The 22606-nt window shown below is 41.8% G+C and overlaps 1 protein-coding gene and 1 long non-coding RNA gene across 3 annotated transcripts; one reads left to right on the top strand and one right to left on the bottom strand.

The window, feature by feature from the left end:
- Window positions 1-7723: 7723 nt before the first annotated feature.
- Window positions 7724-9218, top strand: LOC135486057 (major centromere autoantigen B-like). Its single transcript, XM_064768540.1, has 2 exons — window positions 7724-7985; window positions 8116-9218. Exons 1-2 carry the CDS (start codon window positions 7724-7726, stop codon window positions 9216-9218), a joined length of 1365 nt encoding a protein of 454 aa, XP_064624610.1.
- An 11019-nt stretch (window positions 9219-20237) lies between these two features.
- Window positions 20238-21607, bottom strand: LOC135487297 (uncharacterized). Of its 2 annotated transcripts, XR_010446810.1 has the most exons (5): window positions 21537-21607; window positions 21378-21437; window positions 21220-21264; window positions 20804-20896; window positions 20238-20527 (listed from the first exon to the last, which is right to left on the bottom strand). It is a non-coding gene; the product is annotated as an uncharacterized LOC135487297 (long non-coding RNA). The 2 variants fall into 2 exon arrangements; XR_010446811.1 differs by lacking the exon at window positions 21220-21264.
- Between the last annotated feature and the right edge of the window lie 999 nt (window positions 21608-22606).

Raw genomic sequence — 22606 nt, 5'->3', positions numbered from 1 at the left:
CGGTTCAGCTTTAAATCTCTCTCAGCCTCTTTAATCTTATGCTCCTCAAGATAACGCAACTTTTCTTGCTTCACACGGAACTCAGCAACTTTAGTTCTTATCTCGACTTTTCTCTTGGCTCTATCTGACTCTGTTGTCTTCTCAACGTTTTGGAGGTTGACTGGAAAAGTGACTTTTACTTCCTTCTTGACAGCATGAGGCTTCAATTGTGGTATCTCCTGCTGAAGCACAGAAGTCGGGGCTGTGATGGTAGTAGCTGTCATCTTAGCTCTCCCTGTATCTATCTGTAAATGAGGGTTGTCTGGCAATGCTTGAAATTCCTCCAACTCATCTGGTTTCTGCACTTCTGGCTTGACATCAGACTCCCTAGGGCCAACATGATCTTCTGTGTTTTCGACTTCACCATTTCCACCGGGATGTTGTTCAACTTGGTTCTGTTCTCGCTGTTCACCGTTCTCCACATGAGGCTGTGTCTCTGCTCGTGGTATCTCACCAGTTGCACCAATTCCTTCTTCTTCCAAGGGCTGATAAGCTGAGGTAAAGCTCCCTACATTACTAAACTCCGTGATTGTCTCATCCGCCCTGTCATCATTATGCTCGATTACTTCATCTTCTAAATCCTCAAGCTCCCTTCTCACTCCTTCATACAGGTTTGTAGCTGCCTCTACATCTTCTTGGGAAGTCAGCGAACTCACATGAACCTTCCGCAAATCATCACGCTCCTCCATGGCCAGCGCCATTCTCACCACCAGTCTTCTCAACAGAGTTCTGCTCCCTTTCGCCAACATCTTCTCCCTGACCTTCTGGACATCTCGGACTATACGACTATGGATAGCAATCCTCGCCACTTCTACTTTCTCTAAATCCAATGGGTTGTCCTCGTCATCTCCATAAGCTTCATAGTCTCTCAGGTATGCTGGTCGCTGCTTGGCACGGACAGATTTTCTAAGCTGAAACGCCATTATAATTTACGAGGAGAAACTTTCTAAATTCAACAAACGATTATCTCGCTGGTCTTCTACTTTATCCGGTCGGAGAGACCATGTACCGACGATTGAGGACTGTATTATAAATTGTTCTGACTAATCTAAGATAGGTAATCTTACCAGCTGTATCGAGTTCTTGGCAACTGGAATCTGGGTCCGGCCTCGTAAGAATATTCAGCAGGCGGTCCTCGACTCTGTTGATTCCTGACACGAATATTTCAGCAGGCGGTCCTCGATTCTGTTGTCATCATCGGTCCTCCTCGTAAGGGGCAGCTTTAGTTTAAGTCTCAGTTCGGTGTACAGGTCATTTAACATTAATGTCTGAGTGCTCTTAACTATATGGCACTATCAATGTTTACTAACAAGCTTTTACCTTAGTAAATGCTTAAAACGTATATAACTGAATGCCAGTATGAACAACTATCTAAATGTCAAACTGGACTAATTAATAGTGAACTCACAACATTTACTCTGTTGACCACGTCTGGCTTCTCACCCGTCTCATCAGTTCAGCAACATCTCGGGGGCTGAACAACGACTTCCATCAGTAGACTACATCTACGGCAGCGACATCTACAGCAGGCAACATCTAACATTGGTTTGACGGTACTATCGACAGGTTCACAAATGACATTGGACTAACGACTGGACGTCACTGAAGCATCAACGGGGTACGAATCGCATCTGGTTAAACGACTAGAAATGATCTATAATGGCGACATCTATCTTCCTAAACGTGGTAAATGTGTGGCAATTCTAGATGAAACGTATCCCCTCAAGACTGGGCAGCTCGAACGATAACTAACAGCTCCCAAGCGGCGACACCTTTTGGCACGGTGGGACTGGTCAACAAGTTGTGAGTCACAGGTGTTTTAAATGCACTGTGCAAATGCACTAAATACTGAGCTGCCGGCTAATTCCGACACTAACAGCATGTAACTGAAGACGGTGTACTGTACAGTGTACATCCGCCATAATATGTTTAAAAGACTAACGAGTCAATCAAAGTCTAACTAAAGTCCTTAAAAACATGGACAATAACACATTAAATTCAGTTCAGTTATATTATAATTTGGCCAACGTTCAGGAGAGAGGTTTTTGAGTTTATAAGGGGAAACCCTGCCAATTAATTATGATATTATTTACGACGGAGATTTCAAAATGGCGACCACGCCTTCAAACTTGAAATGTTTCAATGAATTGATTTAAAAGTTCATTTTACGGTGGATACAAGCTGCTCACTCTACTCTTCTCTTCTCTGGGTGGTTGGTCTGTGAAACAGCAGGCTTCGTTCTTCTGTACTCTCGACGTGACGTTCTCGAATTTAGGGCGTTTTCCAATCCCGTACAAAAAGGCGATCCTCTCTCCGTGAAGACTTTCTAGTGTGTGGCCAAGGTTCAACTCCGAGCGCCGCGAAGCCCGAAAAAACCAACCAATCAGGGCGCTCGATGACGAAACGACCTTGACCCTCATAATAATATTTACAGCAGACTACATCGTCAGCACAAATCTGTATGATTTGGAGGATCATGTGGAGGAGCCTATCAGTGATTGCGATAAGCAAAGTGATGTGGTCACGATACTACACCCATTGCTAGCGTATATGTGGTACGGACTACAGTCCGGTACCAACGAACAGGTTAAGAACGCAGTCATTGACTACTACACTAAAGGGCAAATAATGAACGCTAAAAAGGTCCTTTGGGACAAGGTCGGCAGTGATGTAATAGGTAGATTGAAGGTGAGGAAAACAACGACTGTTAAGAAGGAAGAAGAATCAAATACAATTGACATTATCAACGCATTAAATTCACTAGATAAAGCTAGTAGGATGCCGGTATTAGCAGTACCGGCTGGGGATTTAGGTTCCATTCCTCGTTCCCTGCCGAGGGAAATGAACAATATTTCGATTATCGAGAGACTAAATAAACTCGAAGAGAAAGTAGGTACGGTAGAGGATAGGGTGGTAAAGAACACGTTAGTGATTACCGAAATCCAATCTAAGGTCGACGATCGGGGCGATACAGGCAAGGGGGGGATGGGGACTGGTCCAGCCATGCCTCCTGTGCCTAGTGGAATTGCCATTGATTGGAAAGATTTCAAACCTGACGAGTGGAGGGATAGTGCTTGGGATCTGTCAGCAGAACAAGGACCGGCAGAAAGTAAATTGCGTGACAGTCGTGACAGTTATGCTAAGGTTCTTCAGAGTCAGAGTGCGGTCAGTCCCTCTCAGACCCGAGTAGTGAGTGGGCGCGGGAGACGAGGGGGAAGAGGCAGAGGGAGGGGTACTGCAAGACAGTCTTCAAATCTTATGGTACCGCCAGCTGTACTGAGGCTAAGGGGGGAGCAACAGCTCCTTACATTCTAAAGGAAGTGTCGAGTCCGATGACTATACCTTAGTGACGAGAAAGAAGGTGAACAAAAATCGAAATGTGATTATGGGTAGTAAATCTGACTGTGTGATTAAGGGGGCCCCTGAGCCCAATAGAGACCTATTTATCTTCCGACTGGACGCTGAAACAACTGAGGATAAGTTGAGGAGTTTTATTTCTGACAAAGGGTTTAAGGTGAACGAACTTGAGCTTAAGTCCAATGAGAAAGCCAAGTATAAGTCTTACAGACTAAGGGTTCCAAAATCACAATTCTCGCGGTTGTTCGACGAAAACATGTGGCCGGCAGGTGTTGGTATTCGGAAATACTTTGCTCCAAAGGACTCCCAAGATACAAATTAATGATGATGTGTATAAAGACAATCTTACTTTTATTGACTGTCATGAGTGTGTGGAATTTTGGTTCATACAACAGTAACGGCCTTGGGCCAGGACGAAAGGACTGCATTAGTGAACTATTTGGTAAGACTGAGTTCTTGTTGTTACAGGAACACTGGCTCTTTAATGGGAAAATTAATGAAGTTATAGGTGGCATTGGGGAGAATGTAAATGTCCACGGGGTATCTGGTATGGAAGATACTTCCTTGTTGGCCGGGAGACCCTATGGTGGTGTAGCTATAGCGTGGGATGCAAATTTCAAAGGAGTTGTTACTCCGGTGGAATGGGACTCTAAAAGGGTGTGTGCTGTAACTATCAATGTCGATTCACTTGATAACTTTATTATTCTGGTTAATGTTTACATGCCAACGGACAATGGTAGTCAACACAATATGACTGAATTTCAGAACACTTTGAGGGAAATAGCTGCTATATTGCAAGCGCATGACACACCATATGTGGTCATAGGTGGTGATTTTAATACGGACCTAAGTAGAATGCAGTCGCAATTTAGGAGGGCATTGATGGAATTTGCGGCAGAAGAAAATCTTGTTTTTGCTTTAGACCAAGAGGTAGCACAAGTAGATTATACTTACGAGAGTAAGGCGAATGGTGGTAGATCCTTAATTGACCAATTTATAGTATCTGAAAGCGTGTGTGAACGCATCAACCTGTATAAGGTTTGTCATATGGGTCATAATCTATCTGATCATTCCAGTTTGCATCTTGGTATGGATGTCCCTCAAATGGTACGCGGCAACCCCAAGGCAAATGCGCCTAGGTTGGAGGCGGTGTGGGAAAAGGCTAAACCGGGAGACATAGTAAATTACGGTGTCTTGCTCGATGGGTACTTGGGTGATATACATATCCCATTTGAGGCTATCAACTGTAGGAATCCTTTTTGCGATATACATCATGAGGAAATTGAGTTGTTCCACAATGCAATTACTGAGGCATGCTTAAATGCCAGTAAGGCCACAATCCCAAGTTCAAAAATTAAACAAGCTCCGGGTACTGCAGACTGGAATGATAAGGTGAAAGAATACAGAGAAAAGGCCATTTTATGGCATTCTATTTGGGTAGATAACGGTCGACCACATAATGGTATAGTTGCCGACATACGTCGACGGACTAGGGCGGTTTATCATTATGCGGTTAGGAGGATTAAAAAGGATAAGGAAAGGTCAGCGGCCAACAAATTGGCAAACAAAATGGAAAACAAGAATAGCAGGGATTTCTGGAAAGAGGTCAAAACAATCAATAAGGGTAAAAACGTCCTTCCTAATACGATGGATAAGGTTGAAGGGGACGAGGCAATTTGCAAAGTTTTGAGTTGTTCCACAATGCAATTACTGAGGCATGCTTAAATGCCAGTAAGGCCACAATCCCAAGTTCAAAAATTAAACAAGCTCCGGGTACTGCAGACTGGAATGATAAGGTGAAAGAATACAGAGAAAAGGCCATTTTATGGCATTCTATTTGGGTAGATAACGGTCGACCACATAATGGTATAGTTGCCGACATACGTCGACGGACTAGGGCGGTTTATCATTATGCGGTTAGGAGGATTAAAAAGGATAAGGAAAGGTCAGCGGCCAACAAATTGGCAAACAAAATGGAAAACAAGAATAGCAGGGATTTCTGGAAAGAGGTCAAAACAATCAATAAGGGTAAAAACGTCCTTCCTAATACGATGGATAAGGTTGAAGGGGACGAGGCAATTTGCAAAGTTTTTGCAGATAAGTTTAAACGTGTATATAATTCAGTGTCCTACGACGATGGTGATATGGAAGTGCTTTTAAGGGACATAGACGTTGGGGTTAGAGAAAAGTGCTGTATGGGTCGTTGTAAGGAACGTCATGCAATTTCGCTTGAAGAAGTAGAGATGGGTATAAAAAAACTGAAGAAAGGGAAGAGTGATAGTATACAGGGCCTGAAAACAGATAACTTTATACAGGGGAGTCCAAGGTTGAGAGTCATGATTTCATTGTTATCATCATCAATGGTCAGTCATGGTTGTTGTGTAGGAGACTTTGTAAAAACTACGGTGATACCAATTCCGAAAAGTAGTAGGAAGTCGATTAATTCCTCAGATAATTACAGGGGATCTCGATTAGTAGTACATTAGGCAAGATTCTGGACTATATTTTTTTCTTCATAAATACAATGGGGTTCTGTCATCTTCCGATGGTCAGTTTGGCTTTAAAACTGGTTTATCAACTGCAACCTGTGGTACCGTTGTGAACGAAGTTATAGAGTATTATAATAAACAGGCTACAAATGTCTACTGTATAATGCTTGACGCTTCTAAGGCGTTCGATAGGGTACAGTTCATTAAGTTATTTCGTCTTCTATTAAAAAAGGGGTTATGTCCTCTTATCGCTCGTTTTCTAGCTGTGTTATACACCAATCAGAGAATAAGTGTGAGGTGGGGTGACCAGCGTTCAAATGTATTTACAGCTAGAAATGGGGTGAAGCAAGGTGGTGTTTTGTCCCCAATCTTGTTTAGTATCTATCTTGATGAGCTGTTATTTTCATTAGAAAAGTCGGGGGTTGGATGTTATATTGGCATGTTGTTTGCTGGTGCATTTGCCTATGCTGATGATGTGATTATTTTAGCTCCAACGTTAGCAGCACTAAGAAAGATGCTCAAAGTTGCGTCCAGTTACTCGGTCGAGTTTATGATAACATTCAATGCTGCAAAGAGCAAGTTTCTTGTATTTGGGAAAAATGGCGGTATAGATATAGTGATCGAGTTTGAAGGGGTGGTACTTCGTCCTTCTATTTCAGAAATTCATCTGGGTGTGATTTTTGGAGAGTCTTCAATGAATAAAAAACTTCAGAGTGGTGTAAATGATCTGTACAAAAGGACAAATTTATTGGTATCACAATTTCGGTTTGCAAGTATTGATGTTAAGTATCGGTTATTTAAATCGCACTGTATGTCTTTATATGGTTATCAGGGATGGGATCTGTCAACGCAAGGCATGGAGAATATATTTGTTGCATGGAGGAAGTGCATTAGAAACCTCCTTAACCTGCCGTATCGCACTCATTGTGCCCTTCTTCCACTAATATTAGACGATTTGTCTATAGAATTTCAAGTAGAAAAACGATTTGTGAAATATTTTGTTAGCATCTTTAAATCTAAGAACATTTATGTTAAGTTGTGCAAAGACATTATTATAAACGGTAGTCGTTCAGCAATTGGGAAAAGCTTCAATTTTACTGTGAACAAGTATAGGTGGGACCGATTTGAGCTCCCAAGTTTACCCCAAATGACTAAGGATATTGTACAAAGAAGTACTCAGAATTGTAGTATAGACTTGAGACTGGTGGCAGCCCAAATTAAGGAGTTGCTAGGTATTAGAGAGAATGGGTTAGGTATCTTGACGATGAATGAGATTGGCGACATCATTTTTCATCTGTGTGTTAATTAATTTCCACTTGTCATTATTGTAATACGTCTAATTAATGCACGCACTATACATGTAAATGCACTGCACCATTATGCACTAGGTTAAGAAGTGTACTCTTTTGATGTACGAATAAACATACATATATATATACTGGATATCCTCACCTCCAAGACACACAATGCTCGGGATGTACTTCTGTACATTAAAAAAGGCCCACGATAGGAGGCCTACATGTATCTAGCTGGTATTAGAAACACCCATTCCTTTGAATGATGGGTCATCGGAAATCAACTGGGCCTAATCATGTTGAGCATTCACTCTATTAAAGATTGGTTTTCGTGGCTTGAAGATCGATTGCATCACGCCAATGAAGTGGAATCCCGTTCTGTAATTCAATGGGCATCGACGACACGACCCTCATTATTAACCCTTTAAAAGCAAAGTATTGGGATGAACACAAATTGTCATTGTCATTGGGAAATGAAGATCCTCCGTACCGAGGACTACATGCATTATCACGAACCGAGCATTGCCACGAACTGAGCAAGGGATGGAGGAAGAAGTTATGGAGCCGCAGCCTGCCCCTAAACGCCGTCGCCACTATTCATTAAATGAAAAGGTCAAACTGCTCACAGATTTTAGACTCCTCCAGGCAAATAATGAAAATGTTTCAGCTTCTGCATTTGCAAAAGACAACAACTTATCACGGTATACGTTCTTTGGTTGGTTAAACGATGAGGGGGTTATCCTCCAGCATCGAGAGGACTCAAAGAGAAGAGGAACTGAGCAAGCGTGCTTTGAGAGAGGAATAGGTTAGTGTAATTCCTTACCGATTTTTGCTATAATGTTTCTTCAATTTTGCTTGAGATGTTGAAACCTTTAGCATTGAAAATTGCGATGCGACACCGCTTAATTCATGCCTTTTGCCTTCTGTATTTTCAGGACTATTTCCGGAGATGGAAAGAAATTTGTACGACTGGTTTATGATGCAACGTGGTCTAGGTATGCCCATCGCAGGACGACAGATATCCCACGAGGCATTACGGTTGTACACAGATTGGTGGGATGACCTTGGGATGGACCGTCAAGCGGTTATTTTGCGTGAGCAGCCGACACTTTCCGTTTTCACCGCATCTAACGGATGGCGTTTAGGTTTCCTTAAAAGACACGGCATTACATGCCGACGGAAAACCAAGGATGACAAGCAACTTCCGGAACATGCTGATGAGGTGGTGACCAACTTTAGGAATGCATTTCATAACACAGTTCGAGATACCGCACCATCTTTCATTGCAAACCTAGACGAGACATTCGCTCTTTTCGACGCATTGCCGAATTACACATACGATACAAAAGGCAATCGCCAAGTTAACATAAAGTCATCGCGTGGGAATACACGCCTTGGATGTAGCGTAACCCTTGGCATAACCAGCAACGGAAGGAAGATGCCATGCCACATTACCTTTAAAACACCAACAATTGCTGCAAGGGAAGAGTTAAGAGCTAATCCACCGCCAAATGTCCATATCGCTCACACCGAAACTGGTTGGGTCAGGACTCAAGTCTTGCTGGATCTCATCGAGGAGATTGTAATACCATTTGTTGGGGCTGACGTACCGTATATCCATCTGTGGGACAGGGCACGCGTACACCTGAATGATGATGTCGCCATGCGAGTGGTTGAGATAGGTGGTATCATTGAACTGATACCTCCCAAATGTACTCCGCTTTTACAGCCTCTCGATTTGACTGTCATGGGAAGTTTTAAAAGTAAGCTCCGTTCCAATTGGCGCGCATGGAAGGAGGCGCACACCGTTGATGGACAGTGCCCGCCCATTTGCCACCTTGATGTTGCACGATTGATTGGGGCAGCATGGGATGAAGTTCCCCCGAATGTCGTAATCAGCGGATTTCGCGCCGCCGGTATATTGGGTGATGGCAATGATGAAGATGGCGATGGTAACGGAGGACATGAAGTAGAAGCCAACGATGACGAGGAGGGTGATGGGCTTGAATATCTTCCAGTGATGGAGCAAGATCAGTGACATTTGAAATAATAACTAGGATTTTTCTCCATTCTTGGAGGGGGTGTTCCTTTGTCATGTATGCTACTTATACTGTCCAGCGCGCAAACCTAAAGAACAACAATACCAGAGTTATTCTTTCCATTGTGTTGTATTAATAAAATCGGTTATTAAAATTTCTCGTCAAGAATATTCGTCAAGGTTTTTTGAGTGTAGTAGTTTTTGAAACAACCCGTATAATCATTGGGGCACACGTGTCTCTTCACCACTACAAAGGGAACCTTAAGTGTTACCCTTTATTACTCTGTGGTCGATCCATTTCCTCTCTATTGATAGGGGCTGGTCTACTGGCTATATTCACATGCAAATCGCGGTCCGGGCCGGTGCTTTAATACGCCCTGCATAAACCCTTCACCCATTGTACCTCTCAATGTACACTGTGCTAAAACCTTGCTGTGTCTTGGAGATGAGGATATCCAGTATATATAAAGTATAAATGTTAATCCGGACTGTAAACATCAACATACTAAACATATACCGTACTGTTAGATCAACGGTACATAGGAATGAGCTACTCACGCCACATTTTTCATCGACTCACGGCTCATTTTCACGTGTCACTCCTCATTTGTCACGAGTGACCGCGGCGGTTTACATACAGATCACTTTTCGCTCGTTCATTTGTCACTTGGATTTTCTCGGCGACGCACATGGACTCAGAAGAAGAAGAGATGGCAGCCATGCTGCTCCTGATGGAGAATAGAAAACGAAAGCGGAGGCGACGGACGAGAACAATGCGGTACATAAAAGTGCTGCATTTTTGCATTTTTTGTTCCTCATTTCCAATCGAAATTAGCTATTGTATTAATGTGTAAACTAATCAAAATGCCGAAAAGTAGCTATACTCACAGTTTCGAAGGCGATATCACTACAAATGCACATGGACGTCCACTTTCTTTGCCAGCTCATTTCACAAAGAATGAACATGTCCATTCATCGCCTCACTCGTGAAATGACATGAAATGACGTGAGACGACGAATGCGGGCAAAACTTACAAAATTCACTTCAATGAGAACAGGTCAATAGGTTTTCCAATGTCCATTCATCAGGTCACGAATGACAAGTGACAAATGAGTCGTGAGTCGATGAAACGTGAGGTCTATGTAACTTCAGCCTAACAAATGAGTCGTGAGTCGATGAAACGTGAAGTCTATGTAACATCAGCCTAAGTCACCCGATCACCAAAAACGTTATCAATATGTTAATCTCCCCTATTGTCAAAATCTGACCCCCTGTCTCCCTCATTTCAATCAACTCCATTACTTGGGTGGCAACCAGATTTTGCTCAAATCCCCTAACTCCCCGATTTAGACTTGGTGGGGAGTTCTATATTTTCGCCAAGATTGCCACCACAGGGGGGCTACTTCAGGTAGAATTGTCGTTTGTGAATGGTTCACCAACTGTTTTGAGCAAGGAAAATGTAAACAAGAGGTTTGTTTTTAACTCTTTCAAGCCCTTTACACCAAGAAAAAATGAATTCATGTTACCAGGCACTAGCTTTTTTAGCTATTTGAGTCTACATTTCAAGGTGGAGTTCCGATTATATGTTTTTGACATGTAAACCCGTATTTTGAAGATGGTTGGCTGTTTTGAGAATGTCCATGGGCCTATAAAATTACAGGTATATACCTGATTAATCAGGGGCAATGACAGCAATGGGTCTCATAAGTAAGCAAAGCTGTGCATCAGGTGATCATGATGATTATGCAATGTACCAGTTGGGAAAATTTTTCCCTCCAGTGACGTCACAGACAGGTACAGGTAGCTAAAACTGTCTGGGCCTGACATTGGTGTGAACGCACAGTTGTTGAGGCCAGCAAGAGTGACTTGCCAGGTGACCCTACATCTGTTTTTGATCTTGGTGAGCAATAGATGGTAGTCTGTCCTCGGCTTTAGCATGACATATTCGCCTAGTAGTTCATCCCTCTTCCAGCTATACATTTGTACCAACTCAGTAATACTTTTCCCTACCGATGATGTGCTCCCGGTGTGACAGCGGATATAGTCCCCCTGGAGTCATAGCCATGCCCCAAAACGTGTTAAGATTGAGGGGAAGTTGCCGATCCCTGAGCGAAACGAGTGCGGATGATTCTGAAGGGGAATATCGAGTATCCAGTTATGAACAGAAAAAGTTAAAAAGGAGAGAGAAATCGCGACAGAAGGTGATCACAGGCATATCAGCTGTGAATTGTGGTTTCAAAGGTGCTTCTGAACCCAACAGGGACTTGTTTATTTTTCGGCTTGACCCCTCCACCGAGAAGGAGGACCTCAGGAAACATCTCGCCGTTAACAAGATTGAAATCAGGGGATTACAACTCGTGTGGCATGCCAATGCTAAGTTTAGATCTTTCCGACTAACTGTAGCGAAGTCCGAGTTCGGCAGATTATTTGACGATGCACTGTGGCCTGAAGGCGTACGTGTGAGAAAGTACAATGTCCCTCCCAAAAAGGAGGATGAAAACACCGAGGACAAATCATGATATATTTGTTTTCAAAGTGTAGTGTTAATAGAACAAACGCCATTACCCAACTCTTTCTTGTTAGTTGTATGATTATGGGCCTGCTGAACTTTACGTCGTACAATAGCAATGGACTCGGATCAGGGCGAGTTGAACACATGTGTGAACTGAACGCATGCACTGACTTTTTATTACTGCAAGAACATTGGCAGTTTGAAGAACAATTACAAAAACTTAGAGGTGAATTGGGTATGAATATGAACATTCATGGTGTTACTGGTATGAACATTGATCAGTTGCTGGTTGGCCGGCCGCACGGAGGCGTGGCGATTGCTTGGGACCAAAGCATGGACGCGGTTGTTACACCTGTACAATGGGTTTCGAAACGTGTATGTGCTATTGAGGTTAAAAGTTTAAAATTAGAAAACAAAGTTATATTGTTAAATGTGTACATGCCGACCGATTCGGGAAGCCACCAGAACCTTATAGAATTTAATGGTGTTCTGAAAGAAATCTCGGCGATACTTGCAGCTGCAAATACCCCGGATATTATAATTGGTGGTGACTGGAACACTGATTTCAGTAGAGCTGAGTCAGCCCACACACGAGCTCTCCTAAAATTTATGGATGATGAGAGTTTGGTTTGCGGAAAGTCGCACACTACCTGTGACGTAGACTATACATATGAGAGCAAAATAACAGGTGACAGATCACTGATCGATCATTTTCTGGTATCGGAGAGTGTTTTCAATAGAATCAAAAAATATAGTGCCCTGCACAAAGCAGACAACCTCTCTGACCACTCTAGTTTACAACTGGCTGTTGAAGTAAATAATCAAACTGGTAAAAAGTTCGATACCAATGATAGAAAGCCGGTAAAAACCCAGTTATGGGACAGTGTCGCTCAATACGATATTGTGAGGTATCAGGAAGTATTAACAGCCAAATTAGGCGAAATAAATGTTCCTTTTCAGGCACTTAAGCCTGCACCACACGGTGAAAATTTGCGTGATGCAAGTGACACGCGTGCATGTTGCGACAGGCAAATTCTCACTGTGTGGGGTCGTTTTTTGCTGCGTATCTTCCCTCGCGAGTCGAGACGCAGCCGATCTAGCATGTTTGATATTTTCTCGACACGCGAGGAAGTTAATCACCGTGTGGGGGCTACCTGCAGCAATGTTGCGCGAGTTCGACGAATCACAACAAGCAGATCGGTCACATGATCAAGTCTCTGGCCAGGATCGATACTGCGTCGCATTACTGTATCCTGCCTTTGTATCTGCGGCCCCACCATCTCGAGCAATTCCTGAAATTCCTCGACCCGCACTCTCACTCTGTGGAACTGGCGATACTTCATGGGGTCCTCCTCCCGCAATTCAGCAATTAGATTTGCATAGGCCCCCTTATCCTCTCTTCTCTGAATCCATGGCCTTGTCCAAAGACTACGGTCCACGCGGCGCCGCCTCCGCCGCCGCCTCCGACGGAGTAACAGCAGGAGAATAAGGGCAATTTGGTCTTCTTGGTCCATAATACTTCTCATAGGATTTGACAGTTCCCGGGCGCTGCCATTTTGGTATCATGTGACTGACCTATAAATCATGTGACCGATCTGCTTGTTGTGATTCGTCGAACTCGCGCAACATTGCTGCAGGTAGCCCCCACACGGTGATTAACTTCCTCGCGTGTCGAGAAAATATCAAACATGCTAGATCGGCTGCGTCTCGACACGCGAGGAAGATACGCAGCAAAAAACGACCCCACACAGTGAGAATTTGCCTGTCGCAACGTGCACGCGTGTCACTTGCATCACGCAAATTTCACCGTGTGGTGCGGGCTTTAGGTGTAATAATTACTCGTGTACGAACCACACTGGGGATATAGAAAAATTCCACGATGATATAATATCGGCATGTGTAAGGGCAGGTGATGAAACTATACCTTATAGTAACAAGAGTACCTTTCGCGGTAGAGCAGGTTGGGACGAAGAAGTCAGTGAGCAAAAGAGACGGGCTTCGTTTTGGCATGAGTTATGGAAAGAAAATGGGAGACCAAGAAATGGTTACGTCGCAGACATACGTCGCCACACTAGGGCACAATATCATTTAGCGGTAAAACGGGTAAAAAATAATCAAGATAAGGTAGCTGCAGAAAAATTAACAAACTCAGCTGGGGGTAAGAGTAGTAAGGAATTCTGGACAGATGTGAAGAAAATAAAAGGTACAGGTCGTGTGACACCTAATACTATGGACGGTGTTGAGGGGAGTGAGGCGATGTGTCAAGTTTTTGCAAATAAATTCAGAAGGTTATACAACTCAGTTCCGTATGAAGTAGATGAAATGCATGAGTTGAAAAGGAGTCTAAATGATAGTATTTTACTAAATTGCTGTGTTGGTCAATGCCAAAATGATCATCGAGTTAATGTGCAGGAAGTTATTAAGGGGGTGAAACAGCTAAAAGCAGGAAAGAAAGACAGTATTTCAGACATTAGATCTGATCATTTTATCAATGGTGGTCCTAAACTTTATACATATATATCGTTTCTGCTTAATTCGATGATCTCACATGGTTACTGTCCTACTAACTTTACAAGGTCTAAGGTAATACCAATACCTAAAAATAACAGGAAGTCTTTATGATCATCAGAGAATTACAGAGGTATTTCTCTGAGCAGCATTATTGGCAAGGTTCTTGATAACATCCTATTAAAGAAGTACGATTCTGTTTTATCTACATCTGACTCCCAGTTTGGTTTTAAGGCTGGGATGTCAACTGCTACATGCAGCACTGTTGTGAATGAGGTTATAGAATATTATAATAGCTGCAAAACCGCAGTCTACTGTGTTATGCTTGATGCAAGTCGGGCCTTTGATTGTGTTCATTTTATTAAATTATTCAGGGTATTGATGAAGAAAGGCCTGTGCCCTTTAATTGCACGACTTCTGGCCAACTTATATACAAATCAGATCATGCAAGTACAGTGGGGTGAGGTTTTATCAGTGGAATTCACAGTTAGGAATGGTGTGAAACAAGGAGGTGTCTTATCACCAGTATTGTTTGGTATATATCTTGACGAACTCTTAGATAAATTGGGTAAATCTGGGGTAGGGCTGCCATATTGGAAACATGTTCTTGGGCGCCTTTGCCTACGCAGATGATGTCATTATTTTAGCACCGTCATTATTCGGGCTTAGGAAAATGCTGAAGGTTGCTAGTGAGTTCTCGCTTGAGTATATGATTTCGTTCAACGCGTTGAAAAGCAAATTTCTTGCATTTGGGTGTAATGACCCTCCGCCTGAGGTGGTTTTTCAAGGTAATGCAATCAGAGTATCCCAAGAGGAAATTCATTTAGGGATACTTCTGGGTCATGACGTACGACGTAGGCGGATACAACTATGTATAAATGATCTTTATAAACGCACGAACATTTTAATGTCTCAGTTTAGATTTGCCAACTACAGCACAAGATATAGACTATTTAAAACATTCTGTATGTCCCTATATGGCTACCAACTATTAGATATGTCAAAACCTTATATGGAAGATCTTTACATCGCATGGCGTAAATGCATCAGACAGGTATTGTGTCTCTCTTACCGTACTCATAATGAGTTACTATCAGATATTATTCAAGATTGCTGTATTCAAAATCAATTGGAAAAGAGAATGGTGAAATTTGTATATGGCATGTGTGTTGCAAAAAACATGTACACTCGGAAATGTTTTCAGTTAATAGTTGCAGGTAGCAGTTCACCACTAGGGAAAACTTGTACCTTCATTACCCATAAATATAGTTGGAATAGGTACAATTTGCCACTTGTAGGACATATGATACATGATGTTTATAAATTGCCAGGTCAAACGAGGGTGGGATTTCAAATCAGGGAACTGTTAGAATTAAGGGATCAGGGGAGCAACTTTTTGTCGTGTGCTGAGATCAAAACACTTCTAGATTTTTTGTGTACAATGTAAGTGTCTGAATACTTTTATTGTTTTGTCCATAAGTTAAAAATTATGTCGAGATTTCGGTGATGTTCTTTTGTTGGCACCCGCACAAAATGTTCATGCACTTGCACAATATTTCTGTTCCCTTAGTACGAATAAACATACATATATAGTCCGGTAGCATTGTATTTGACCAATTAAACAGCATGATCTATTGTACCGCTAACCCTAACCAAAACATTTAGCAATGCGGGCTATTGTTACACGGACTATCAGCCCTAGGACTACTATCCCCGTGACACCGGCAAAGAGTAACCCAACAGTAACCTTCACGAATGAATTTCCTGGCTTCCTCAAACCATTGATGAATTTTACTAACCTCTTCTCCAACTGAGTTTGAATACTGCAGTCTTTAATAATGTCCGGTAAAAAATCGTTATGAGTGCGATAAGGCAAACACAAAACCTGACGAATACATTTGCGCCACGCAATATATAACTCTTGCATGTATGGCTTCGAGATTTCTAATAGCTGATAACCGCACAAAGACATGCAAAAACTTTTGAACAACCTATATCTTATTTCAAAGTCGGCGAACCTAAACTGAGCCATTAACATCTTAGTCCGTTTGTAAAGATCATTTACTAAACATGAACCCTTCTTCGACGAAGATCAGGGCCAATAAGAATGACCAAATGAATTTCTTCAGTAGAAATTTAACCCTTGTACCCTCAAATACAATCTCTCCTGGTGGGTCATCTGACCCGAAAACTAGAAATCTGCTTTTTGATGCGTTATAAGATAACCTGAATTCAATAGAAAAATTATGAGCTGTATTTAGCATCCTCTTTAACCCATAGCACGAGTAGTAGGTATAATGTCCCTTTCAACGCCCGAAATACGAGGCCCAAAGTCCGAGGGTCCCGGGGCGTTGAAAGGTGCATCATTGACGCCCGCGACAAATGCCCTCCCGGGATATTGTGCTTGAAGAATTTTTTCCGCGCTTCGTGTAAGCGCTCAAAAATTCGGCGCTATCCGTCTGCGCTGTCCACGGGAGTGCATTCGTCGCGTAGCAGAGTACAAGCAGCCCGATGCCGCAACGAGCACAGATTAATGTGCACTCTTATTCGCGCTGCTCCTGAGGTTTTACGGGCTGCTGTCAAAAGCCGAGCGGAGCGAAGAATGTGGATCAATTAGGGTCTCCACCATCGGGGAAATCTGTTCGGGGCAAATAGCCTACTGAAGCATTCTGTTGCTATGTCTAGGCAATCCTTGTCATTGACTCTGCATAGAGACTGCTCATCCTAGCTAAAATTATGACGCGAATTGCCTCGACTCGTCGCCACATTTTAGGGGTCCCGTCTCCTCAATGTCCGTTTAGCTCCCAAGCAACGAGGTCTGTCCTCTTCGTCTCGCATGGTGGCCGGGTTCGTATAGCGCGGGAAGAGCAGGACAGGACAACTCTCTTGCGCCACCCTTTTCCTGATGGAAGGGTGGATATTTTGACATGCACATGAAGAAAGAACAACTCATATACGACGTATTTGTGATATGGAAGAAACATTTTTATTTCTAATTTCCAAGTACACATTTTCAAATCTATAAGAGAAATAGGGACAGAGCAATATTGAACATGACACATTGAAGAGCATCATGCATGTTCGTTTTCAGTATTTATTTCGTTGCTCCTTCTCTGGAGTGGGAACTCTTAGTGGCAATCACTAACATGATCTTATAAACAACTGAGAGAAAGGGAATTTTAGCAGCGAACATTTTCTTAATTTCAAAACGTGTCTTCACTTAGCGGCACCCTTGTGGTTTGTCTATCAATACAATTCAATTCAATTTATTTCAACTGATTTTTAGGCCACTTTTTTTTGCAGCATGAAAATATAGACACATACAGCGGGATAATACAATAGAAAGACACGATGATACTTATGTACATAGTAATACACATACACTAACGCCTCTGCTCTTTTACTTTTTGCAGATACGTGGCCGATAAATTTCGTAAAATTTCATATTGTTTTGTAGACACGATATTGATAAATAATGATAGAACGGTTGGTCGTACAAACGATTCGACAGCTCACAAAAAAATCTCTAATGAGTGAAGACATTGGGTAACTGCTCTCTTGCCTTTCTCTGCTACATGATACAAACAAGAGAATGTACCTTTCTAATAGACAGACAACAGGAGCGATTGCTTTTCACTCATATACCAGTATTCATATGTTCAAAGTACAGGCTATATAATTCATTTACAAATAATATATACAACAACAGCAACAGTGATCCCGGCAGTGATCCTTTAAAATTTACGGCACCGCCTATCATTGGGAGCAGGAATATCTGTCAAATGCATGTTACCGCACGGAAGGATAATTAAGTGGGCGATACAGTCTGTTTCGTTAGAAATGTTGTTTTCTTATCGAAGAGTTAGTTTGTTTTAAGCTGCGCGCGGTTGTTTTATTTCCGTATTTCTTTGCTAAATGTTTTTTGTAAAGGTAAAATTCATACTGTGCTAGTGTCATTCTTTCTGGTATGTGATGTGGGTTTTTTTTCGCGCTCAAAAGAATACAGTATTCACGCGGATCGTAGATGATATGAATGGAGCTCTTCTTGCAAGATGTTTTTAAAAGAGCCCTTCTCCTCCCTGTTTTCGTTAAAAGTCATTGTTTTTTATTGCCCCCACGTCCTTTTCCACATGGCTTTCCGCTAAACGGTTTGATAGATTCTGTCAAAACAGGCAAACAATGCATTAGACAGGCCTTACAACTTTGCAAAGCTGTGGTTTTTTGGTCGAAGAAACAGTGAAATTTTGTCATGGCTTCTTCATTTTTTTCATGCCCGCAATAAAAGTCTCGACAGCTTTTTCTTCCCGCGCCATGAGTTTGATTACAGAGGCCTTTCGTGAAACAAAATCCTTGTGGTATGTTTCGCATTTTTCAGCCCAAGGTTTTATCTTTTTTAAGCGAGCTTTTGTTTTTCGTGGACAGAACAAATGTTTACAAAATCTTCAATAATGTGAGGATATTTTAATCTATTCTTTTTCGACTCAAATATTGGACGAAGATATTTTTTTACGAGGGCTTTTTCATCGCATGAACAGCATTCATGAGCGGAAGCTCCAGCTTGTTGGGGGTTATATCATTGAAGGCAAGTTGTTCGTTTAGCTGGTTACGTAAAGTGATAACATCCTGTTCTACATTATACGCTTTCGGAAAAAGAGACCCACTCGACAGGGATAATTTTTCGACTGCATGTGCACCCACGGCCCCCCGGCTTGCTACTCCATCCGATTCGGTTTCGGACGCAGTTTCCACGTCGTCACTGGACAAGTTCAAATCGGCTTCCAAGCTAACAGCGCCGCGTTCTTCGTTCTCATTTTCAATAGAACACATTTTTTTTGTGCGCAACGGCATTGCCTGTATCATCAATAAAACAACTATTTGCCTTTCGTTTTTTGTTCTCAGAAAGTATGTTTTCAATCTGATTCGAAGTTCTATTGAATCCATCATCAATTGCTTTAATCGCACTCTCTTCCTCGCTATCATGCTCATCATTACTGCATTCTAAACTAGTTTTCATGACTTTCACAACATCATTTGGGGCAATAGAAATACTTAAACTGGCCTCTGCTTTCAAAGGACTAGCCCCTCCCCTAATCGAACCTCCAAAATGATAACATGATATTTGAATGGTAAAATCGCCCAGAGTATCGATGATGATTTTAATCAGCTTCATCCATGAAGGACGTTCTGACGAGTCAAAGTGTTTGAGCGTTTTTCGAATGCATTTTGTAAATCTTATGAACTTTTCTTCTGATGGCTCGATAGCCGCGACTATTTTTGCAATGATATCCTCAATCAATTCTGTCATGATGTTTCTGTTATCATCAAAAGCAAATGAATTTGTCTGTGATCATCCGAGAGACCCCGTCTGTTGGCAATTTCAATTCATGATCAACCAGATTTTCTTCCAAGAATTCGAAGACAATTCTTGTTTTATCCGCAAAAAGCTCAATTTTAGTAAAAACAAAAGTACATCGAGTGGTATAAAACTGAAAATGAGCTCCTGCGTCTCTGAATTACAGACCACGCATGGACGGCTTTTCCGTTGCCTCGGAATCTAATTTAACAAGCGGTCTTTCACCCCTGTCTGCCTCGGGTGCAAAAAATGATTCGATAAAATATAGTAGCGACTGTACGTCGCGTTGTCTAAAACAAGAAGTTAACGCACTGCTTTGAAAATTACCTTGAATATTGACAATTCTCCCTTTGAATTTAAGCTTTCGTCTTGGCGGCTGTGGTGTCAAACAAGAATGTATTTCTTTCAAAATGTGTTCATAAAGTTTCTTGAAATTTTCGCTTTCAAGCCAAGCGCCTATATTTTTTCGCAGATGCAAAGTAATGTGTAATTTCTTACTAACCCGGTAGGAAATGTCAGTAAAACGTCGCGTAACATAACCGTCTTTAACTGTTTGGAAATATTTTTTGGAAAAGTGATAGATTTCAAACTTGTATTTTTAAAAAAATGAAGACTCTATAAGGTCAAAGTGAAATATAGCCTGTTTGATGGAACTAACTATTGTATCATTCATTCAGCTTTATGGGGGTTATGGAAGAAACTTAAGTTTTTTTCCAGCGCGTGCACGGGCATACAGTTGTTGTTGTATATACTTTTTATGAATGATTATATATTGTACTTACAAATACTCAGTCTTACATGTAATTCCCTTTAGAATTCCTGTAGTCATAAACACTAGTGAATGAAACAGTTGTAGTACACAGTCACGCTCCAAACGTTGAATGATATATTGAGGCTATACTGTATGTGTATGAGAAAACATCAGGTCGAACTGTCTGGAAAGAGAAAAACGAGGGTTGACTTTGCTGCAGAGAATATCGCCTACGAGCATGTAAAGTAATGTGTATTTTTTTACTAACCCAGTAGGAAATGTCAGTAAAACCTCGTGTAACATAAGCGCTTTTACTGTCTGGAAATATTTTTCGAAAATGAAGGCTCTATAAGGCCGAAGTGAAATATAACCTGTTTTATGGAACTAAGTATTGTACCGCGTTCACGTGCATACAGTTGCTGTTGTTATACTTTTTATGAATGAATATATAGGTACTTACAAATACTCCTACATGTAATTTCCCTTTTGAATATTCCTGTACACTCATGCTTCATCCGTTGAATGATTTTGTGAAAACATCAGGTCGAGCTGTCTGGAAAGAGAAAACGAGGGTTGACGTTAGTTTGCTGTCAGAGAATATCGCTTACGATCATGTATCACACGCTTTTGTTCCAACGACGTGCTCTTTGCTTTTTACACCACATCATCAGGAATTGATGTAATGAGACAGACTAAGTACAGCGTGTCCTTGTCGCATTGTATAAATAATCAGCCTTAGCGCTTGTCTATTTTGTTGAGATGTTATTCTGGAAAAATAAATAGAAAGGATATGATGAGTTGAAAAACAAATAAAAGCCTTTCGTTTAGTAGAGACAGTATTTTTGTGTGTCCTTGTGAGTAACCAAATAGGCCTACCTGTTAATCGGGCGGGCAGCAAGGGCTGTTTATATCTGCATGGCGCTGGAAGAGAAATATGGGATCGCATGTTATTTCATTTCCCAAAGGAGAGATGATTATTATTGTTGAATCAAAATCATACTGAGCCGACAGAACTATAAAAATGAAGGTCCTACCTTGATTCACGATAACATAATGTTTCTCGGCTTTGGGGCGCTTGTGTATAAACCATCCCTCTGAAAGAGAAAATAATGGACGGATGTTACTAAGTCTGTTTCTGAAGACTTTTAGTCGAGCTGCTAACTAAACGGAAAATTAACAGTTATAAGGCCTACCTTTTATCCCGATTGCTTCTCAGCAAAATGTGTGTGCGTAAGTTGCCCGCACATGCGAAATGGGGGAAGTTTCGCCCTCACAGCTCTTAATAAAGGTTGGAATATTCCATTTTTGACCAATCCTGGGGGCTAGAAGTGTAGTTTGCCACGCAAGGAGTCACGAGATCATAATAGAATATTTTGGTCTTACATCTCGTCCACGAAATAACAATGGGAAGATATTGTGTCAACTTGGCACGAAGAGTAATTTGTTTTTCAATGGCAAACTTGTTCTACTTCGTGGAGAAAATCATTTGAGTAGGCCCAGCATATTCTCGTCACAAGGCTATTAGGAGCAAAATGATGTTTGCTGTCGTGGTTTTTCTCTTAACCATGATGTGACACGATAGAATTTAACCAACGCGTTGGCATCGCCGATTGTTGCTTTCAATTCGACTGATTTTGTTAGTGCGCATTTCGTCATCATGTCAGACGACCAACTTTTATTCTATAGACCAAAGATTGTGGATGAAAAAAATGGTGATGATGAAGTTGAAACACTCATTTTTCACAAATTGAGTGACTTAGCTTCTGCTCCGGAAAGGGCGACTGCACATTCAGTGGGTTTTGACCTGGCTAGCGCCCATGACTACACGATTTTGGCCGGTTGCTCGCAACTTGTCCGCACAGATTTACAACTCGTTCTTCCGAGAGCGTGTTATGGTCGAATCGCGCCTCGCTCAGGTCTAGCCTTAAACTATATGATAGCCGTAGGCGCAGGTGTAATCGATTCCGATTTTAGAGGCAATTTGGGTATTTTGCTATTCAATCATCATCCGCAAAACGAATTTCGTATTCGACACGGCGATCGTGTGGCCCAACTTATTTGCGAAAGAGCCCTTATACCACGTATTCGAGAATCCAAAGATGAATTGTCCTCAACCCCGCGCGGCCAAGGCGGTTTTGGATCAACTGGCGGCTATTCTACGAGAAATTAAGAAGCCGTGAAATGAGCTTGTGATAAAAACGGACCATCCAAATGTAACGCTCAAAGTACAGTTGTGTTGTTGTCACTATGAGAGCACAATTCT

Source organism: Lineus longissimus, chromosome 4 (assembly GCF_910592395.1).
Source record: "Lineus longissimus chromosome 4, tnLinLong1.2, whole genome shotgun sequence".
Lineage (NCBI taxonomy): Eukaryota > Metazoa > Nemertea > Pilidiophora > Heteronemertea > Lineidae > Lineus > Lineus longissimus.
The sequence above is the reverse complement of the archived record's forward strand: the minus strand, read 5'-3'. Positions and strand labels throughout refer to the sequence as shown.

Bases quoted from the DNA above. Each gene is read 5' to 3' on its own strand.
- LOC135486057 (XM_064768540.1), top strand. From the start codon at position 7,724: ATGGAGGAAGAAGTTATGGAGCCGCAGCCTGCCCCTAAACGCCGTCGC. The intron at 7,986-8,115 runs GTTAGTGTAATT...CTGTATTTTCAG, and splicing joins GTGCTTTGAGAGAGGAATAG to GACTATTTCCGGAGATGGAA.